The sequence below is a fragment of the Cervus canadensis genome, chromosome 13 (assembly GCF_019320065.1).
Source record: "Cervus canadensis isolate Bull #8, Minnesota chromosome 13, ASM1932006v1, whole genome shotgun sequence".
Classification (NCBI taxonomy): Eukaryota; Metazoa; Chordata; class Mammalia; order Artiodactyla; family Cervidae; genus Cervus; species Cervus canadensis.
This window is the reverse complement of record NC_057398.1, coordinates 72,122,183-72,143,490: the sequence shown is the minus strand read 5'-3', so window position 1 is coordinate 72,143,490 and position 21,308 is coordinate 72,122,183. Positions and strand designations below refer to the sequence as shown.

Below are 21,308 nucleotides of genomic sequence, written 5' to 3'. Positions count from 1 at the left end.
TTTCACTAAGTTAGACAAGGCTGTGGTCCATGTGATCAGATTGGTTAGTTTTCTGTGATTGTGGTTTTCAGTCTGTCTGCCCTCTGATGGAGAATGATAAGAGGCTTATGGAAGCTTCCTGATGGGAGAGACTGACCAAGGGGGAAACTGGGTCTTGTTCTGATGGGCAGGGCCATGCTCAGTAAATCTTCCATCCAATTTTCTGCTGATGCGCAGGGCTGGGATCTCTCTGTTATTTGACCTGAGGCCAAACTATGGTGGAGGTAATGAAGATAATGGTGACCTCCTTCAAAAGGTCCCATGCACCCACTGCTACACTCAGTGCCCCCACCTACAGCAGGCCACCGCCGACCCATGCCTCTGCTAGAGACTCCTGGACACTCACGGGTAAGTCTTGGTCAGTCTCTTGTGGGGTCACTGCTCCTTTCTCCTGGGTTCTGTTGTGCACAAGCTTCTGTCTGCCCTCCCAGAGTCTGTTTCCCAGTCCTGTGTAAGTTCTGGCGGCTCTATGGTGGGGTTAATGGTGACTTCCTTCAAGAGGACTTATGCCATACCCCGGTCTGCTGCACCCAGAGCCCCTGCCCCTGCAGCAGTCCACTGCTCACCCACACTTCCACATGAGACACAGTTCTGGCTCAGTCTCTGTGGGGTCTCTGGGCCCTGGTGCACACAAAGTATGTTTGAGCCCTCTGAGCATTTCCGGCGGGTAAGGCGTTTGACTCTAAACATGATGTCGCCCTTCCTACCATCTTCTGTGGCCCCTCCTTTGCCGTTGGACGTGGGGTATCTCCTCACAGTGGCTCCAGCGCCACACAGCCGCTGCTCCAGTGCCACCGTCTTGCTGGTGAATGAAGAGATGGAGCCAAAGAAAAAAACAACAACCTGTTGTGATGTGACTGGTGATGGAAGTAAAGTCTGAGGCTATAAAGAGCAATACTGCATAGGAACCTGGAAGGTTAGGTCCATGAATCAAGGTAAATTGGAAGTGGTCAAACAGGAGATGGCAAGAGTGAACATAGACAATTTAGGAATCAGCGAACTAAAATGGACCAGAACGGGGGAATTTAACTCAGATGCACATTATATCTACTACTATGGGCAAGAATCCCTTAGAAGAAATGAAGTAGCCAACATAATCAACAAAACAGTCCAAAATGCAGTACTTCGATGCAATCAGAAAAACACAGAATGATCTCTGTTCACATTCAAGGCAGACTATTCAATATCACAGTAATCCAAGTCTATGCCCTAACCAGTAATGCTGATGAGGCTGAAGTTGAATGGTTCTATGAAGACATGCAACACCTTCTAGAACTAACACCAGAAAAAGATGTCTTTTTCATTATAGGGGCCTGGAATGCAAAAGTAGGAAGTCAAGAAACACCTGGAGTAACAGGCAAATTTGGCCTTAAGAGTACAAAGTGAAGCAGGGCAAAGGCTAACAGAGAACACAGTGGTCATAGCAAACACCCTCTTCCAACAACACAAGAGAAGACTACACATGGACGTCAGCAGATGGTTGACACCAAAATCAGATTGATTATATTCTTTGCAGCCAAAGATGGAGAAGCTGTATACAGTCAGCAAAAACAAGATCGGGAGCTGACTGTGGCTCAGATCATGAACTCCTTATTGCCAAATTCAGACTTAAATTGAAGAAAAGTGGGGAAAAACCACTAGATCATTCAGGTATGATCTACATTAAATCCCTTGCCATTATAGAGTGGAAGTGACAAATAGATTCAAGGGGTTAGATCTGATCGACAGAGTGCCTGAAGAACTATAGAAAGAGGTTCGTGACACTGGACAGGAGGCAGTGATCAAGATCATTCCCAAGAATAAGAAATGCAAAAAGGAAAAATGGTTGTCTGAGGAAGCCTTACAAATAGCTGAGAAAAGAGGAGAAGTGAAAGGCAAAGGAGAAAAGGAAAGATATACCCATTTGGATTCAGAATTCCAAGGAATAGCAAGGAGAGATGAGAAAGCCTTCCTCAGTGGTCAATGCAAAAAAATAGAGAAAAACAATAGAATGGGAAAGACTAGAGATCTCTTTAAGAAAATTAGAGATACCAAGGGAACATTTCACACAAAATGGGCACAATAAAGGATAGAAATTGTGTGGACTTAACAGAAGCAGAAGTTATTAAGAAGAGATGGCAGGAATAAATAGAAGAACTATACAAAAAAGATCTTCACGACCCAGATAATCACGATGGTGTGATCACTCACCTAGAGCCAGATATCCTAGAATGCAAAGTCAAGTGGGCCTTATGAAGCATCACTATGAACACAGCTAGTGGGGTGATGGTATTCCATTTGAGCTATTTCAAATCCTAAAAGATGATTCTGTGAAAGTGCTACACAGCACTTTTGGAAAATTTGGATATTTGCCAGTGAATTTGGAAAATTCAGCAGTGGCCCCAGGACTGAAAAAGGTCAGTTTTCATTCCAATCCCTAAGAAAGGCAATCCCAAAGAATGCTCAAACTACCACAGAATTGCAGTCATCTCACACGCTAGTAAAGTAATGCTCAAAATTCTCCAAGCCAGGCTTCAGCAGTACGTGAACCGTGAACTTCCAGATGTTCAAACTGGATTTAGAAAATGCGGAGGTACCAGAAATCAAATTGCCAACATTCATTGGATCATTGAAAAAGCAAGAGAGTTCCAGAAAAAACATCTACTTCTGCTTTATTGACTATGCCAAAGCCTTTGACTGTGTGGATCACAAGAAACTGTGGAAAATTCTTAAAGACATGGGAATACCAGACCACTTGACCTGCCTCTTGAGAAATCTGTATGCAGGTCAGGAAGCAACAGCTAGAACTGGACATGGAACAACAGAATGGTTCCAAATCGGGAAAGGAGTACATCCAGGCTGTATATTGTCACCCTGCTTATTTAACTTATATGCAGAGTACATCCTGTGAAAAGCTGGGCTGGATGAAGCACAAGCTGGAATCAAGATTGCCAGGAAAAATATCAGTAACCTCAGATATGCAGATGACACCACCCTTATGGCAGAAAGTGAGGAACTAAAAAGCCTCTTGATAAAAGTGAAAGAGGAAAAAAAAAAAAAAAAGTGAAAGAGGAGAGTGAAAAAGTTGACTTAAAACTCAACATTCAGAAAAATAAGGTCATAGCATCTGGTCCCATCACTTCATGACAAATAAATGGGGAAACAATAGAAATAGTGAGAAACTTTAATTTTTTTGGCTCCAAAATCACTGCAGATGGTGACTGTAGATGAAATTAAAAGACGCTTACTCCTTGGAAGGAAAATTATGACCAAATTAGACAGCATATTAAAAAGCAGAGACATTACTTTTTCAATAAAGGTACATCTAGTCAAGGCTATGGTTTTTCCAGTGGTCATGTATGGATGTGAGAGTTGGACTATAAAGAAAGCTGAGCACTGAAGAATTGAGGCTTTTGAACTGTCGTGTTGGAGAAGATTCTTGAGAGTCCCTTGGACTGCAAGGAGATCCAACCAGTTCATCCTAAAGGAGATCAGTCCTGGGTGTTCATTGGAGGGACTGATGATGAAGCTGAAACTCCAATACTTTGGCCACCTGATGTGAAGAACTGACTCATTTGAAAAGATCCTGATGCTGGGAAAGATTGAAGGTGGGAGGGGAAGGGGATGACAGAGGATGAGATGGTGGGATGGCATCACTGACTCAATGGACACGGGTTTGAGTTAACTCCGAGAGGTGATGATGGACAGGGAGGCCTGGTGTGCTGCAGACCATGGGGTCACAAGGATTCAGACATGACTGAGTGACTGAACTGAACTGAACTGAACTGAAGGGTATGTTTCCTTTTCTCTAATGTTTGAATCATTCCTAGTGGGTTTTTTTTTTTTTGGCTTCCCCGGTGGCTCAGCAGTAAAGCATCCACCTGCAATGCAGGAGCCACAGGAAACATAGTTCAATACCTGGTTTGGGAAAATCCCCTGAAGGAAGGCATGGCAACCCACTCCAGTGTTCTTGTCTGGAGAATTCCATGGACAGAGGAGTCTGGTGGGCTACTTTCCATAGCATCGCAAAGAGTCAGACACAACTGAAGCGACTTAGCACACACACAGTGATTTTGTTAAGGGAATGAAACATACCTCAGTAATATAATTTAATGACCTTGTTCTCTAAAATGGGAAGAGTCCCTCCCTCTGAATAGCTAATTAAACTAGCTCATTCTCTTCTACCTTTCTCTTTCACCATTCAAGACTGCAGTGTGTTTCCTAGCATTGCACATGGATCCTATGAAGATGTGAGTTCACTTTTATCCTTTACTACTGTGGTGCAGTATAAATGTGATGAAGGATATATTCTAGTTGGAGAAGAAAAAATCACCTGCAGAAATTCACATTGGTCATCTCCAGGGCCTCAGTGTAAAGGTAACTCCACTTTACTCATGGCCCTTGCTAAGATAGTAGGACCATCATGTATATTCTGACAGTATGGTTTCCACCCAGCCAGAGGCAGCGCTTAAAAGCTTGTGTTTATTATTCATTTGTTCATTCATTTCCTGTGTATTCAATACTTGGATGTGGTACTGGGCTGTTTGAAAAAATACATGCTATTTAAAGAAAAATTGTTTCAAAAATATTTTCCTCTGTTATCTTCCAGAGCTTTGTTGCTTTACCTTTCACGTTGATATCCCCAGCTCACTTGGAATCCTATGGGTTTATGGTATGAAGTAGGAGTCAAAATTTTTTTACTCCAGTAAGTAATCCATGAAGCCAGCACCACATTAAATGGACCATAGTTTTCACACTGCACTCCAGTACTATCTTTGTCATAATTCAAGAATTGGAGACAATAATTTTTAATTTAAGAGAATAGTGAGGTGTTTTTTTTTTTTTTTTTAATAGTGAGGTTTTAACAAAAATTTACAGTCCTTGCAAAAGTTAGAATGAGGACTCTTATGGGAAAATCCCGAACATTCTTGAAGTATCTGATATCTCCATTAGCACCTGGTACATATCATCACCTCCTCATAGAGAAGCTGACATGATATGAAACCAAGATTATGCATGCCTCTTTTTTTTTCTTTTTCTTCTAACAGCAATTCAAGGGTCTAATTTCCCACCATTGTCTCCATTTAATACAGGAAGATACTAAGGGTATGAGACTAGAGATTGCCTATCTAGGATGCTGAAAATAAGGCTTTGACATACAATAGTTTTGAAAACTCAGATTCTAGGACCATAATACCCAGATTTATATCATAATTATGCGACACAAAGGCTATGCAACCTTAGACGAATCACATAAATTGTCTTTACCTAATTTTTCTCTCCAGCAAAATATTTTAGCTGAGGCTATGTGTACAATGACATTAATATTATCATTATTAATTTTATTGTTATAATAGTACAATGACTGCAGTTAAAGAGCAACTCTCAGCATGCAGGCATAATTTGTTATCAATGTTTCTCACTCCGCCAATATTCTTTACTACTGTATGATTATTCTGAGAATCACAAAACGACCATATTTGTCTTTCTATTATAGTTTTGTGTCTGAAACCATAGGTAGAAGATGGAACTTTTTCTGTGGACAAGGATCAGTATGTTCAGCCTGAAAACTGTCCATGTGACTCTGGCTTATGTATGGTCGGCTCTCCAAATATCATCTGCTCAGAGAATGGGACGTGGTACCCAGAAGTGCCCAAGTGTGAGTGGGTAAGTGGCACACCTCAGGTGTTCTATCACATTCTACAGATGATAACCTGCTCCAGAGCACTGTCCCAGCTGACACTGATGAGATTTGCCTTCTATCAGGACTCATTTCTGAGTTGTTTAAATCAATTTCAGCATCGGCACTTTTACTCTCAAAGTACATGTTAAGCTCTTAAGGCAAATTCTAATTCCTTATTTTATAGCAAGACAGACCAAGCCCCCAGATAGGAGGGTTCCATAGATACAGGTATTTCCTACAATAAATGTTATGATTTTGCATAGACATCAGATCCATCCCTTCAGTTGGTCCTGAAGAAGTTCCCTAGGTGTCCTTGGCAGTGCTGTTTCTTCTCTGTTTAGATAGTTTCACTGCTGCTTTAAGAGCAGTGCCGGTCAGATATTAGGATAAATAATTTTGCTGAGATGTACAAAGTATCTTTTGATTTTTTGCATCAGTGCTATGGAGGGTCTTGATATTCCAACTTTACTGTCTTTAATAGGCATCCTGAAGGAAGCTTAAACTCTCAGTTTGGAGAGAAACCTCTCAAACCATCCTTTATCTCTTTCAGGAAGTTCGCATGGGCTGTGAGCAAGTGCTCATAGGCAGGAAACTCATGCAGTGTCTCCCAAGTCCTGAGGATGTAAAAGTGGCCCTGGAGGTATATAAACTGTCTCTGGAGGTTGAAGGACTGGATGTACAGACTTGAAGTTGAGCACCCATTAAAAATCAGTACATCTGTTTCCCTCCCCTTCCCTTTAAAAACAGAGAATTGGGCACATTTCTCTCATTAGCAACTCTACTGTCCCTTCAGTGCTATTATTTACTGAAAAAATACCTGTATTCGGAGGATCTTTGATATTTTTTGATGCCACTGATAGTGTGGAACTATTGGTGGTTTATGTTCTCTCTCATCTTAAGCTTCTGTTTCCCTGGATTTGGTCATATGGCAGAAATAAATAATCACCTGTCAAAAGTCCAGTGTCTTTGTTTTCACTTTGATTCCCTTGGAATGAGAAATTAAGGATCTATATCAATCACTTCCTAATGTTTCTCTGATTAACATCTTTTCTATTTTACATGCTAGCAACTTGTATGAGATGTATTTACACCACACTTTCACTTCCTACTCATTCTTCAGTGCCCAGGTCAAATAGCACATCTTCCTCTGTCTTCTGCTTTCTCTCTCTCTGTTGATCACTAGTGTTTTCTCTGGAACAACTTCTCAGTTCCTCTTTATATTTAAGGTACAGTTGGTTTTGCTTGGCATTCAATAATAACCAACTTGAACACTTTTGAAAGTCTGCATGCAACCCAAGCATTCCTCTTGGGCACACCCAAATCTCCCAATCCAGTGTGACCACTTTTTAATATTTCAGTTAAAATAGCTTTAGTGTCTTTTTTGGGACAGATTCTCCAGAAGCAGATCCCAAGAAAAGAATTTATGTACAAGTGATTTATTAAGGAACTTCTCCGAGTTCTCCAAGGAGAAATAGGAAAAGGAGTAGGGTAAGCAGGATGGAAGGAGCTTCCCTTGTGGCTCAGCTGGTGAAGAATCTGCCTGTAAAGCAGGAGACCCGGGTATGATTCCTGGGTTGGGAAGATCACTTGGAGAAGGGATAGGTTACCCACTCCAGTATTCATGGGCTTCCTTGGTGGCGCAGACAGTGAAGAATCTGCCTGCAGTGTGGGAGACCTGGGTCCGATCCCTGGGTTGGGAAGATCCCCAGGAGGAGGGCACTGCAACCCACTCCAGTGCTCTTGCCTGGAGAATCCCATGGACAGAGGAGCCTGGTGGGCTACAGCCCATGGGGTCGCAATGAGTCAGACACGACTGAGAGACTAAGCACAAGCAGGATGGAACAGAGAAGGCACCTAGTAGGGCGACTAGGCAGAGTCATATGGAGGGTGGCTTAGCCTTAACCCAAAAGGGGATCCTGGACTATCAGTTTGTGCATATTCTGTCCCAATTCCAGGTAAAGGAACTGGGCTTTCATTCTGCTGTACCAGTCAGCTATTGGTGAAGGGACACTCTGCAGACACACAAGCCTCCGGGGCATCCAGCTCTCTCTGTGTGACTTCAGAGCTGGCCCACAGCCTGGGGCAAGTCCTCCCCAAAGAGTGGGAGGTGAGACCCTAAGAAGTCCGAGCACACAGAAGCCTGCAGAGGAGAATGCAGAAATGGGAAAAGGGTCTGAGGGCCTGGGTGGAACTTTCAATGCTTATCCCACGCATATCTCTCTTACAGCTTTGGATATTCTTGGAAGCCTTATCATTTCTGATGGTCACCTCTTCTTCCAACTTTTTGCCTCCCCAAATGTCATTCTCACTCATACTTAGCTACTATGACTAGCCTCTGGTTTGCCACTGCATCTTGATCAATTATAGAGAACATGTCTCTTTTCTTTGATTTCTTCAAAATACTAGTCACATAAGAAAGTTGCATAGCAGACTTTTACTAACATTTTAGGGTTAACAGAGGGATGTCTGTATGGTTACATAGACTGGACTTTCATATCAAATGTTACATAACTATGATCTTAAAAAAACCTATTGCCTTCCCCTGCCACCAGGAACCTCTTCTGGTTAACTCTGCATGACCCTGCCCGCCTCCAGGCTTTTCTGGTCTAATGCTTTTCCTCTTCAAATCACTCCTTCTCACATTTCAAATGTTCTTGTTCTCACTGCCCCAGAAGCCCATTTCTCTTTATTAAGAAAAGCATTTTAGCAATGTCTTTCCCTAGTTTCAGGGCATTCATATCCAAAACAATCCATGAAGGTACTCAAATAATCAAAGGACTATCCATTCCAAGTCTGAGAGCCAAGCTATTGAGAAGACTCAGAGGCATCTCTGAAGCATGAGGCTCCTCTGTCTCCCCTGCTGTCTCTACCCAGGGCACTGTGGGGACCTTTTCACACTGATGTGAGTTATGCCACAATCTTTTTATTTGTTAGTTCTAAATTAAATACACATAATTATAAGTACAAAAGTAACATAGAAGGAAAACAAGAATTCAGCCTTACAAAAGGATTTATAAAAAGTCAGGTTATTCACTTTTCTATCTCAGTGTTACTCTGTTTTGAGCTTTTCTGATTAACTTAGTCACTCTGAAGAGAGAATGCACTCATTTTATCACACGAGTTTTTATCTCTAAACATATATTTTTATTTCCTGCTACAAAATTGATCAATCTAGCTCCCATTTTCCCTCTTGTCTCTCTCTCCATTGGCCAGTCTCATTTAATTTTCTGTATTTTATTGTTTAATTTTCTTTAAGACTTTAAACAACATATTTAAACCTCTATTATTTATGTAACTTTTATTTTTAATAATTTACTCTTTTATCAAGCTAGTACCAGCAAATAATGAAAAAGTCAAATAATCCGGAAAACATTTCAATGAAAACCCTGAAATTTTGATCCATTCAATCCCACCCTTTGGTCTCATTCCCCCCAAATAACCATTTTCAACTCCTTTAACTCTGTCTTATGATATTTCACTACATGTTTCCAAAAATATTTTTATTATACTTACATTTATTATTTTTAAACATCATGTATTGACTTACTACTAAGAGAGACTAGAGTTTAGAGTGTCATCCTTTACATTGTTTGTAGTATCATCTTTCCTCACAGTGCAGGAATCTTACTCCTTTGGTTAAATTAGTATTCAGTATGAACACTATTTGATTAAGCAAATCTTGGTCTTTGCTAAGCCAAGTTAAGCTCAGTTGTAAATATTTATTTACTGAGCTTAAATATTTATTTATAGCTCTTTAATTTTTATGGCATTAATAATTTATCCAGTCCCATCACTTCATGGCAAATAGATGGGGAAACAGTGGAAAGAGTGGCTGACTTTATTTTTCTGGGCTCCAATATCACTGCAGATAGTGACTACAGCCATGAAATTAAAAGACACTTATTCCTTGGAAGGAAAGTTATGACCAACCTAGACAGCATATTAAAAAGCAGAGACATTACTTTGTCAATAAAGGTCCGTCTAGTCAAGGCTATGGTTTTTCCAGTGGTCATGTATGGAAGTGAGAGTTGGACTATAAAGAAAGCTGAGCACCGAAAAATTGATGCTTTTGAACTGTGGTGTTGGAGAAGATTCTTGAGAGTCCCTTGGACTGCAAGGAGATCCAACCAGTCCATCCTAAAGGAAATCGGTCCTGAATGTTCATTGGTGGGACTGATGTTGAAGCTGAAACTCCAATACTTTGGCCACCTGATGCGAAGAGTTGATTCATTTGAAAAGACCCTAATGCTGGGGAAGATTGAGGGCAGGAGGAGAAGGGGACGACAGAGGATGAGATGGTTGGATGGCATCACCGACTCGATGGATGTGGGTTTGGGTGAACTCTGGGAGTTGGTGATGGACAGGGAGTCCTGGCGTGCTGCAATTCATGGGGTCACAGAGTCGGACACGACTGAGCGGCTGAACTGAACTGAAGAATTTATTTTGTTTTGTTTATTTGTTTAGTTTTCTACATTTCTATTGCTGATTCTTGCTGCATGCTCCAAAAACTCTGCCGTGGTCTAGCAATCTATTTCTTAATGCTCATATTCTCAGACGTTGTTTTAATTCCATACATTCTCCATTGTCACTCCTGGAGAATTTCTTCCCGGCCTCTCTTTTCAGGGATTCTGAAATAAACAGTTTATGCTGAAATCCTAGGTCTTCCCTTTGCTGTTCTGTTTATTACTTTGATTCCAAGTCTTTGTTTTATTTCCTCATTTTTGCTATTACAGATCCTTCAAAAGCTTCTTAAGAAAAGAGTATCTGGGAAGTAAATTTCTGAGTCATTACATGTTTTAATATATCTTTTTTTCCACTACCCTCATACTTATAGATTGCATGTAGAAGTTTGGCTTCTCTCAGAATTTAGAAGGCATGTCTCCATTGCCATGCCCTTTCCAGTTTTGCTATGGAACAATCCATGATATTCCAGTTCTTGATACAGCGTTGTCGATTTTTTTCTGTCTCTGGGAAATGTTGAAGATTCCCTAGTAGCTTAGACAGTAAAGTATTTGCCTTCAATTCAGGAGACTCAGGTTTGATCCCTGGGTTGGAGAGATCCCCTGGAGAAGGAAATGGCAACCCACTCCAGTATTCTTGCCTGGAGAATTCCAAGGACGGTGGAGCCTGGAGGGCTACAGTCCATGAGGTCGCAAAGAGTCGGACACGACTGAGGGACTAATACATACACTGGAAAATATTAGTATTTTCATTTTTATCCCTGTGGCCTTACTGTAAGATGTTTTTCATGCATTTACTTGGGTACTCGTTGGAAATTTCTGATCTGTAAACACATGCGCTTTAGGTCAGGGAAAACTTTTAGAATATTTTTCTGTTATTTTTTGTTTTCATTTAATTTTCTCTTATCTCCCCAACCCCACCCCTGGAACTCCTTTTAATAAAATATTGTTTTAACTATTTTTTTCTGTCTTACTTCCCATATTTTGTTATGTCCTACTTTTGGGAATATTTTCCAGACTTTGTATTTTAAGATTTTTATTGAAGTTTAAAATCCATCATATTTTAATTTCTAATAACTTGCTCTTGCTCATTTTTTTAAACTTATCATTATGTTCTTTATTCACAGATTCAATATGATTTTTTTCTGTCTCTGAAAGTGAAAGTCGCTCATTGGTGTTCAACTCTTTGCAACCCCAAGCACTATACAGTCTGAGGAATTCTCCAGGCCAGAATACTGAGTGGGTAGATGCCAGGGTCCAGCCCCAGCAGGATCCAGGGGTACCCTCAGGATGAACGGCGTCGGTGAGTGAGAGAGAGAGAGAGAGACCAGACTGGGGTGTGTGCAGCAGGGTCTGGCCTCCGCTTTATTTTTCACCGTAGCTTTTACACCCTAAGTTAGTACATTTCTAAGGGGAAGATAAGCACACAGAGTTAATTTAACATTACATCAGCTTGTCCTTCACGAAACCAGGTGTGCTCTGTATATTTTTTGTTTATAAGAGTCTTTTCCCATAGATTTTCTGTACATTATCTTCTGGCCTTGAGCTTAGCAGAAAACAGAAAAGTGGCAGTTTCATGGTACAGCAGGTTGCAACATAGTAGAAATACAATCCTGTTAACACAAAGGTCAGTCTTTTTTGCAGAAGTTCTCAGGTAAAGTTATCTAAAAAGTTTTACCACACAAAGACTGCGGTTCTGGTGAGGCAGCCTCTGTTTAGCACTCTTGGTTAAAATTAACAATTATCTTATTGTTTCCATACTAGGGCTAAACTCTTATTTTTCTAAATCCTTAACTATATTAACAATAGTTTCTACTGCACAACCTCAGTAATCAAAAGTTGATCTAATAACCACTTTTAAAACAACATGTTTTATGAGGGCTCTGTGCCTATTAGGGCCTTTTTTATGGTTAATCTCTATGTATAATATCTTTTGGCCTTCAGAACTGTTGACATTTTATGGCTTGCACCTGGTATAACTTTATGCAACTTCAGTAGCCGACCCTGTCTTTCTTGTGGTTAATCTATTTTCTTTCTATTAGGTGTCATCTCCATGGGAACTAGATAGGATTGCATTTTTACAGAACAGAAATGCAAAGGATTGCAAAAACAGCAGATGTGGCACAAAACAGGCTCTTAGTCTAAAAGTTAATTACCTGCAAGAAGTCACCAGCTAATCTCTATCTAAAGTATTTTTTATTAGGCACATTTGTGGCTATTTTATTTGTGGAGACTTTCTCACCCTGCGGAGGGACCTTTGCTTAATGGTTTCTTTTGTTAGCGTACTGTGCTTAGGATGGTTAGAACAATCATGAGCATTTTTTGCAATAGGAGCACACATATGCCAAACAAGCCAGAATGCCAGCAAAAGGGTTTGAATTGAAGCATTTCCTTCATCCCTGGCCCCTTCATAGGGTACCAGCATCCAGGAGATTTATTAATTAGGGTTTTAAGTTGGTCTTTATTCAGTGAAAGAGGAGCAGGAGAGCTTCTCGGCAGGCAACACAAGAATCTGCAGCAGGGCGAACAAGAACAACAGCAACAAAAGGGGGGAGGATACAGGGTGGGGTAGAGGCCGGGGTCAACCTGGAGGGTCCCTTGTGTCCTGAATGGCCTTGCGTGTCAGGTCTTCTCCTCATGACCTTGTCATGGGTGGGATCTCCCATAATGTCTCCCAGCAGGTAGCCTTTCCCTTCCCCAAGGACTCTTCCCAACTCAGGGATTGAACCCAGGTCTCCTGCATTGCAGGCAGATTCTTTACCAGCTGAGCTACTAGAGAAGCCCGTCTCTGAAAATACTAATTATAGGGTGGAGTTTGGGGGACATTCTTTTTTTTTTTTTCTATTCATATAAAGGAGTGGAACCCTAAAATATTGTTTGATATCTCTGCATGTATGAGTGAGGCTTCTCTACTGGTAAACTTCTTTGGAGCATGGTAAGCAGCAAGGTTTAACTATTGTATGTTTGTTTTGGCCTTCCCTGGTGGCTCAGTGGTAAAGAATCCACCTGCAATGCAGGAAACCTGGATTCGATCCCTGGGTTGGGAAGATCCCCTGAAGGAGGGCATGGCAACCCACTGCAGTGTTCTTGCTTGGAGAGTCCCATGGACAGAGGAGGCTGCAGGCTGCAGATCATAGGGTCACAACGAGTCAGACATGACTGAAACGACTGATCCCACATGCATGGTTGTTTTCTTTTTAAATGGGACATGTATTTATCAGTCTTTGCCTTGGAGATGCTCAATATATTCTGATAAGATTTCCATAATCCCCTCTACTGATTCATAAATCTTAGTTTTTTTTCTATTGAGTTTATAACACTTATGTAAGATGAAGAAATGGGTATTTCTAAGTTTATGTTCAACTTCACTGTCCTTCCACCTGTCAACTTCTGTCAACACACTATTATTTTTATACTGCATCATTTATAGCCCTGTGATTCTATTGAGTATCTCTGACCACTACCCACTGAAGGTAGAACTAACCTCTGTCATATACTGTACTTGCTATTCATCTGTGGATTGTGTTCACAGTAGGTGTCCAAAAATCATTTCATAAAAGGATGTTCAAATTTCATAAGCTAAGATTTAATACAAAAGATCAATTTTTAAAAACCTCTGTTGAATGGAATTTCTTCTGTGGTTCCAAAGGCCAAAACCAAGTGATCTGTTCATTTTCTGGGTTTATCAGAAGACACTCAGAGCCATGAAAATGTCCAAGAATAAACAAGATAATCTTGAAACAGAACAAAGTTGGAGAACTAGTATTACTAGATCTCAAGATAGATGAACTATAAAGGTGTATTAATTAAAACAGTGGGTATTGGTACCAATGGAATCGAGTTGATTATACTTATATGTATTTTATACATAACATATATATGTATAAATTTATATTCATAGTAATATATTTATCTTAACTGTGAAAAATTTGACTCTTCAGTGTGGTAGGAAATGATGTCTTTTCAATGCATATTTCATACATTAATTGTAGAGCTACACACAAAAATTGTAACTTGACCCCTATCTTACATTTACTGAAAAGAAATCTGAAGTGATTATAGATCTACATGTGAAAGGTAAAAAAATAAGTGACACATGTTAAAGAATTCCTTCATGATCTTAAAGTAGGCAAATAACCTTGTATATAACAACATAAAAAGCATTATGAAAAAAGTTGTAAATTTTCTAATATTAGAAGAAGCATTTCTGCTTATTTAAAGTGTGAAAGGAAAGTAAAAAATGTTTGGCAAAGATTTACAAATTGCCAGTAGGTACATGAAAAGATACTCAGCATCATTAGTTTTAGAGAAACACAAATCAGAACTGCAATGTCATACCACTTGCCACCTACTGAGGTGACTATAATTATTTTTAGTAGAAAATAACGTGTTGGGAGGATGTGGAGAAATTAGAACACTAATAAATTGCTGGTAGAAATGTGAAATGTTGTAGCTGTTTGAAAAAAGTTGACAGTTTCTCAAAAAGTTAGGGTGCCTATGTGATCCAGCAGCTCATTTTAAGTCATATACCTCAGAGAACAGAAAGCGGATCTTCCTACAAACACATGCACATGAATGTGCACAGCAGCATTATTCATAATAACCCCAAAGTGAAAACAACTCAGCTGATGATTGGATAAGCAAAATGTGGCCTATTCATAAATGGCATACTACGTATGTGTGTGCAAAGTTGCTTCTGTCATGTCCGACTTTTTGCGACCCTATGGACTGTAGCCTGCCAGACTCCTCTGTCCATGGGATTCTCCAGGCAAGAATACTGAAGTGTGTTACCATGCCTTCTTCCAGGGGATCTTCCCAATCCAGACATCGAGCCAGCATCTTTTATGTCTCCTGCATTGGCAGGTGGGTTCTTTACCATTCACGTCACTTGAGAAGCCCAAATGGTGTACTACTTAGTGACAAAGAAGAATGAAGTACTGACACATTCTACAATGCGACTGAACCTTGGCAACATTATGCTAAGGAAAAGAAGCCAGACATAAAGGACTGTACGTACTGTGTGCTTTAATTTACATGAAATGTCAACTTATTTGGCAGAGCTTAGGAGAGTGAGTGGAGAAGGAAATGGCAAACCACTCCTGTGGTCTTGCCTGGAGAATCCCAGGGACGACGGAGCCTGGTGGGCTGCCGTCTATGGGGTCGCACAGAGTCGGACACAACTGAAACGACTTAGCAGCAGCAGCAGCAGCAGGGGAGCAAGAGAATGAGGAGTGAGTGCTAAAGGACAAGAGGTTTCTTTTTGGAGTGATGTAAGCATTCTGAAATTAGATAGTGATGATGGCTGCACACTTTATGAATTGTAGACATTAAAATGATAAATTTTGTGTTATGTCAATTATATCTCAAAAAAGAGCTACTGAATTGAGATGAATTGTGTCCTCCCCAAACTCATATGTTGAAATCTGAGGTACTTTAGCATTTCAGGATGTAACACTATTTGGAGATAAGACCTTTTAGTAGATCTTTAGGATGAAAACACTAATTCAAAAACATACATACATCCCAATGTTCATAACAGTTCTATTCACAATAGCCAAGACATGGGAACAACCCAAATGCCAACAACAGATGACTGGTTTAACATAAGAACCTAATGGAAGCAGAGGAGATTAAGAAGAGGTGGCAAGAATACACAGAAGAACTATACAGAAAAGGCCTTAATGACCAGGATAACCACAATAGTGTGGTCACTAACCTAGAGCCAGACATCCTGGAGTGGGAAGTAAAGTGGGCTTTAGGGGCATTACTATGAACAAAGTTGGTTGAAATGATGGAAATCCAGCTGAGCTATTTCAAATCCTAAAAGATGATGCTGTTAAAGTGCCACACTCAATATGTCAGCAAGTTTGGAAAACTCAGCTGTGGCCACAGGGCCAGAAAACATCAGTTTTCATTCCAATCCCAAAGAAGGGCAATGCCAAAAAATGTTCAAACTATCATACAGTTGTGCTCATTTAACATGCTAGTAAGGTTATGCTCAAAATCCTTCAAGCTAGGCTTTAGTAGTACATGAACTGAGAATTTCAAGATGTAAAATATGGGTTTAGAAAAGGCAGAGGAACCAGAAATGAAATTGCCAACATTCCTTGGATCACAGAGAAAGCAAAAGAATTCCAGAAAAACAACTACTTCTGCTTCATTAACTACTCTAAAACCTTTGACAGTGTGGATCACAACAAACTGTAGAAAATTCCTAAAGAGATGGGAATACCAAACCACATTACCTGCCTCTTGGGAAGCCTGTAAGCAGATTAGGAAGCAACAGTTAGAGCCAGACAGGAACAACGGACTGGTTCAAAATTGGGAAAGGAGTATGTAAAGTCTGTATATTGTCACCCTGCTTATTTAACTTCTATGCAGAGTACATCATGTGAAATGTCGGACTGGATGAAGCACAAGCTAGAATCAAGATTGCAGGGAGAAATATCAATAAACTCAGATATACAGATGACACCATCCTGATGGCAGAGAGTGAAGAGGAGCTAAAGAGCCTCTTGATGAAAGTGAAAGAGGAGCATTAAAAAGCTGACTTAAAACTAAGATCATGGCATCTGTTCCCATCATTTCATTGCAAATAGATGGTGGAAAAGTGAAAACAGTAACAGATTTTCTTTTCTTGGGCTCCAGAATCACTGCAGATGGTGACTACAGCCATGAAAGGAAAGCTATGATAAACCTAGACAGTGTATTAAAAAGCAGAGACATTACTTCACTTACAAAGATCCTCTGGTCAAAGCTGTGGTTTTCCCAATAATCATGTATGCATGTTAGAGTTGGACGATAAAGAAGGCTGAGTACCAAAGAATTGATGCTTTTGAATTGTGGTGCTGGAAAAGACTCTTGAGAGTCCCTTGGACTGCAAGGAAATCAAGTCAGTCAATCCTAAAGCAAATCAACCCTGAATATTCACTGGACGGACTGATACTGAAGCTTCAATATTTCAGCCAGTTGATGTGAAGAACTGACTCACTGGAAAAGACCCTGATGCTGGGAAAGATTGAAGGCAGGAGGAGAAGGGGGTGACAGAGGATGAGATGGCATCATCCACTCAATGGACATGAGTTTGAGTCAAACTCCAGGAGATAGTGAAAGATAGGGAACCTTGGTTGGTTACAGTCCATGGGGTTTCAAAGTGTCAGACATGACAGAGAGACTAAACGACAACGTGCCCATTGAGTCACTGATGTCATCTAACCATCTCATCCTCTGTCACCCCCATCTTCTGCCCTCAATCTTTTCCAGCATCAGGGTTTTTTTTTCAGGGAGTCAGCTCTTCTCATCAGGTGGCAAAAATGTTGGAGCTTCAGCTTCAGCATCAGTCCTTCCAATGAATATTCAGGGTTGATTTCCTTTAGGATTGACTGGTTTGATCTCCCTGCTGTCCAAGGGACTCTCAAGGGTCTTCTCCAGCACCACAGTTTGAAAACATCAGTGCTTAGCCTTTTTTATGGTCCTGCTCTGATATCTGTACATGATAACTGGAAAAACATAGCTTTGAGGAGGGTGGTTCCAAGATGGCAGAGGACTAGGATGGGGAGACCACTATCTCCCCCACAAATTCATCAAAAGAGCATTTGAATGCTGGTCAACTTCCACAAAACAACTTCTGAATGCTGGCAAAGGACACCAGGCACCCAGCAAGGCAGCCCGTTCTCTTCGAAAGGAGGTAGGGAAAAATATAAAAGACAAAAGGAGAGACAGAAGAGTTAGGGATGGAGACCTGTCCTGGGGAGGGAGTCGTGAAGGAGAAGTTTCCACACAGTAGGAAACCCTCTCACAGGCTGGTCTGTGGGGACTTTTGGAATCTCAGAGGGCAACATAACTGGGAGGAAAAAAAAGCAAATGAACAGAGAATAGTGCCTAACTGCAACTGCCAACAGAGAAGTAGCCCAGATGCTCCCGGCCACCACCAGTGAGTGGGAGCTGGACAGGGTGGCGTGGACTGCATAATGGCTGCTTAGGGTGAGGACCTGGGCCTAAATGCCCTGAGGACAATCTGAGGGAGCTAACATGAGATAGCAACCCAAACTGGGGGATCACCAGAGAGGGAAAAAAAAAAAAAAGGAAGAGAACTTTCCTGCGAAAGTGCGAAAGGCTCTAATGTGCAGCCTCGCCCACTCACAGAACAAAGGATTGAGCGAACACCAAAGAAGAGCCAGCCGGCTGCATACAGGCCCCTCCTCCCCAGCCCCCCAAGGCAGAGAGGCAGGTGTGTGAGGCCAGAGTCCAGAGTCGGAAGGCAAGCGGTTGCAGCAATCTCGGCCCCAGAGACAGCATTTTCCCCGGACTGTGAGCAGGCTCCCAGTTGCCAACCACGTCTTCCTGGGCTCCTGGGTGGTTGACATCTGCGAGGAGGGTCGCAGCCTCAGATCAGCGCCCCAGAGGAGACACACACTTGAGACGGTGCTCTTGCGGCGCACCCGCGAACCTGGTGGGGACTGGGGAGGTGTTTAAGATGCTCGCCTACCCGAACAGTGCGCTCGTCAAGCACCTGGCCTCCTGAGCAGCCCGGACCTGGGAAAGGCACAAGACACCTGCCCGGCTCAGCCTGTGTCCTGGCAGAGCGCCCGGGAACCCAAGCGGCTTAGACCTGGGGAGGGCATGGAGCGCAGGGCCCACCTGGGACGGTGCCCTTGCAGAGCAGCCTGGAGCCTGAGCAGTCTAGACCTGTAAAGCACAGGCGCCGTGAGCGGGGGCAAACCCAGTGTGGTCCATACACTGCGAGCACTCCCCACACACACCCACACACGCCAGCGTCCCTCCCTTCCCACAACACGACTGAACAAGTGAGCCTAAATAAGTGACCACCTTCGCCCTGCTGTGTCAGGGTGGAAATTATACACTGAAGAGACTTGCAAAAGGAGGAAGTCAAAATAAACAAAGAAGAGGGAACCACTCTGGAAGTGACAGGTGCAACAGATTAAAACCCTGTAGTTAACACTGACTAAGCATTGGAAGGGGCCGATAGCCCTTGAGGACAAGTACAAGCTGAAATAAGGAACCATCTGAAGTTGAACTGACCCCACACTGCCCACAACAGCTCCAGAGAAATTCCTAGCTATATTTTCACTACTATTACTTTTTAATTTTCCTTTTTAAAATTTAACTTCTTTACTACTTCTTTAATTTTAATTTTTATAACCTACTATTACCTTGCAAAAAAAGGCCCTATTTTTAAAGCAACTTTCATATATATTAAAAAAATTTTTAATTGATTTTGTTTTGTATTTTTTATATTGCATTTTCTAATTTATTTTTTTATATTGTATTTTTGAGAGTCTAACCTCTATTCTAGATTTTTAATCTTTGCTTTTTGGTGTTTGTTATCAATTTTGTACCTTTATAAATCTAATCTTCAGTATCCATTTTCACTTAGGGATGTGATTACTGGTTTGATTGCTCTCTCCCCTTTTGACTCTCCCTTTTCTTCCCCAGGTCTCCTTTATCTCCCTCCTCCCTCTTCTCTTCTCTATGTAACTCTGTGAACCTCTCTGGGTATCTCTCTCTGTGGAGAACTGTTTCACCATTAACCTTGACATTTTATCATCTGTGCTGTATGGATGGAGAAGTCTTGAGGCTACTGTAAGAGAAAAACTGAAAGCCAGAGGCAGGAGGCTTAACTTCAAAACTTGAGAACATCAGAGAGCTCCTGATTCTAGGGAACATTAATAGACAAGAGCTAACCCAAAAGTCTCCATACTTGCACTGAACAAAGCTCCACCCAAGAGCCACAAGTTCCAGTGCAAGACACACCATGCTAATTCTCGCAAAGCAGGAACACAACCCTGAGTATTAAAAGACAGGCTGGGCTTTTGGTGTCAGCAGCCAAGCAGTCCACACATCCTTGTGGCATTTTGACACAGCTGTCTTTTGTTTTGAGGAGAGAGGGGTTTGTGGTGTGCACAGCAAGGCTAAAGCATCAAGCCCAAAGCAGATGCACTTCTTGTCCAGATCTGAGAGTAGTATTGCACAAGTGTGTGCTGGACCTAGAGATGATATATTAAGTGAATATCTTCTGGAGTTCTAAGCACTTGGCCTGCATTGCCTGCAGTCCTCCAAACAACCTCTGAAGGCAAGTAGGAGAGATCAAACCCTGATCCTTGGAGTGGGAGCACTGATTCCAAGACCCTAGATTATCAGAGAACAAACCCTCGGGAGTATCGAATAGTGAGCACTCACACAAAGGAAACCACCTGAATACAAGACCTGGCATCACCCAACCACCAGTAGCACCCTGTGCAGGACGCCTCATCTAAACAAAAAACAGAACAAAATACAAACCCAGTCATCAGCGGACAAGAGGACGACCTCACTCAGCCTTGCCCATCAGAAAAAAAGCAAACAAACAAAGCAAACAAACAAAAAACTCAGCACAAATCTCACCCTATATGAAGATTCTGAGAAAAGTCCAATCTTTCAAGGCTGAACCAGGAAGAAATAGAAATTTTGAACAACCCAATTACAAGCACTGAAACTGAAGCTGTGATTAAAAAAAAAATCTCCCCCAAAGCGAAAGCCCAGGACCAGATGGCTTCACAGGAGAATTCTATAAAACATTTAGAGAAGAGCTAATGCCTATCCTAAAACTCTTTCAAAAAATTGCAGAGGAAGGAACACTTTTAAACTCATTCCACAAGACCACCATCACCTTGATACCAAAACCGGACAAAGACAATACACAAAAAGAAAACTACAAGCCAATGTCACTGAGGAATATAGATGCAAAAATCCTCAAAAAATTTTGCAAAACAGAATTCAACAACACATCAAAAAGTTTATATACCATGATCAATTTGGGTTTATTCCAGGGGTGCAAGGATTCTTCAATATTTGCAAATCAATCAATGTGATACACCATATTGACAAATTGGAAGATAAAAACCATATGATAATCTCAATAGAAGCAGAGAAAGCCTTTGACAAAATTCAACACTCATTTATGATGAAAACTCTTTAAAAAATGGGCAAAGAAGGAACCTATCTCAACATAGTAAAGGCCATATATGATAAGCCTACAGCAAACATTATTCTCAACGGTGAAAAACTGAAAGCACTCCCCCTAAGATCAGGAACAAGACAAGGGTTTTCACTTTCACTGCTATTACTCAACACAGTTCTGGAAGTCC

At 41.3% G+C, this 21,308-nt stretch overlaps 1 protein-coding gene across 1 annotated transcript; it reads left to right on the top strand.

The window, feature by feature from the left end:
* The first annotated feature begins 730 nt into the window (after positions 1-730).
* On the top strand, positions 731-18,855 carry LOC122451769 (C4b-binding protein alpha chain-like). Its single transcript, XM_043484672.1, is given in 5 exon segments — positions 731-844; positions 4,305-4,395; positions 5,516-5,685; positions 6,252-6,377; positions 18,658-18,855. Coding segments are annotated over 5 exon segments (699 nt in total).
* The last annotated feature ends 2,453 nt before the right edge of the window (positions 18,856-21,308 follow it).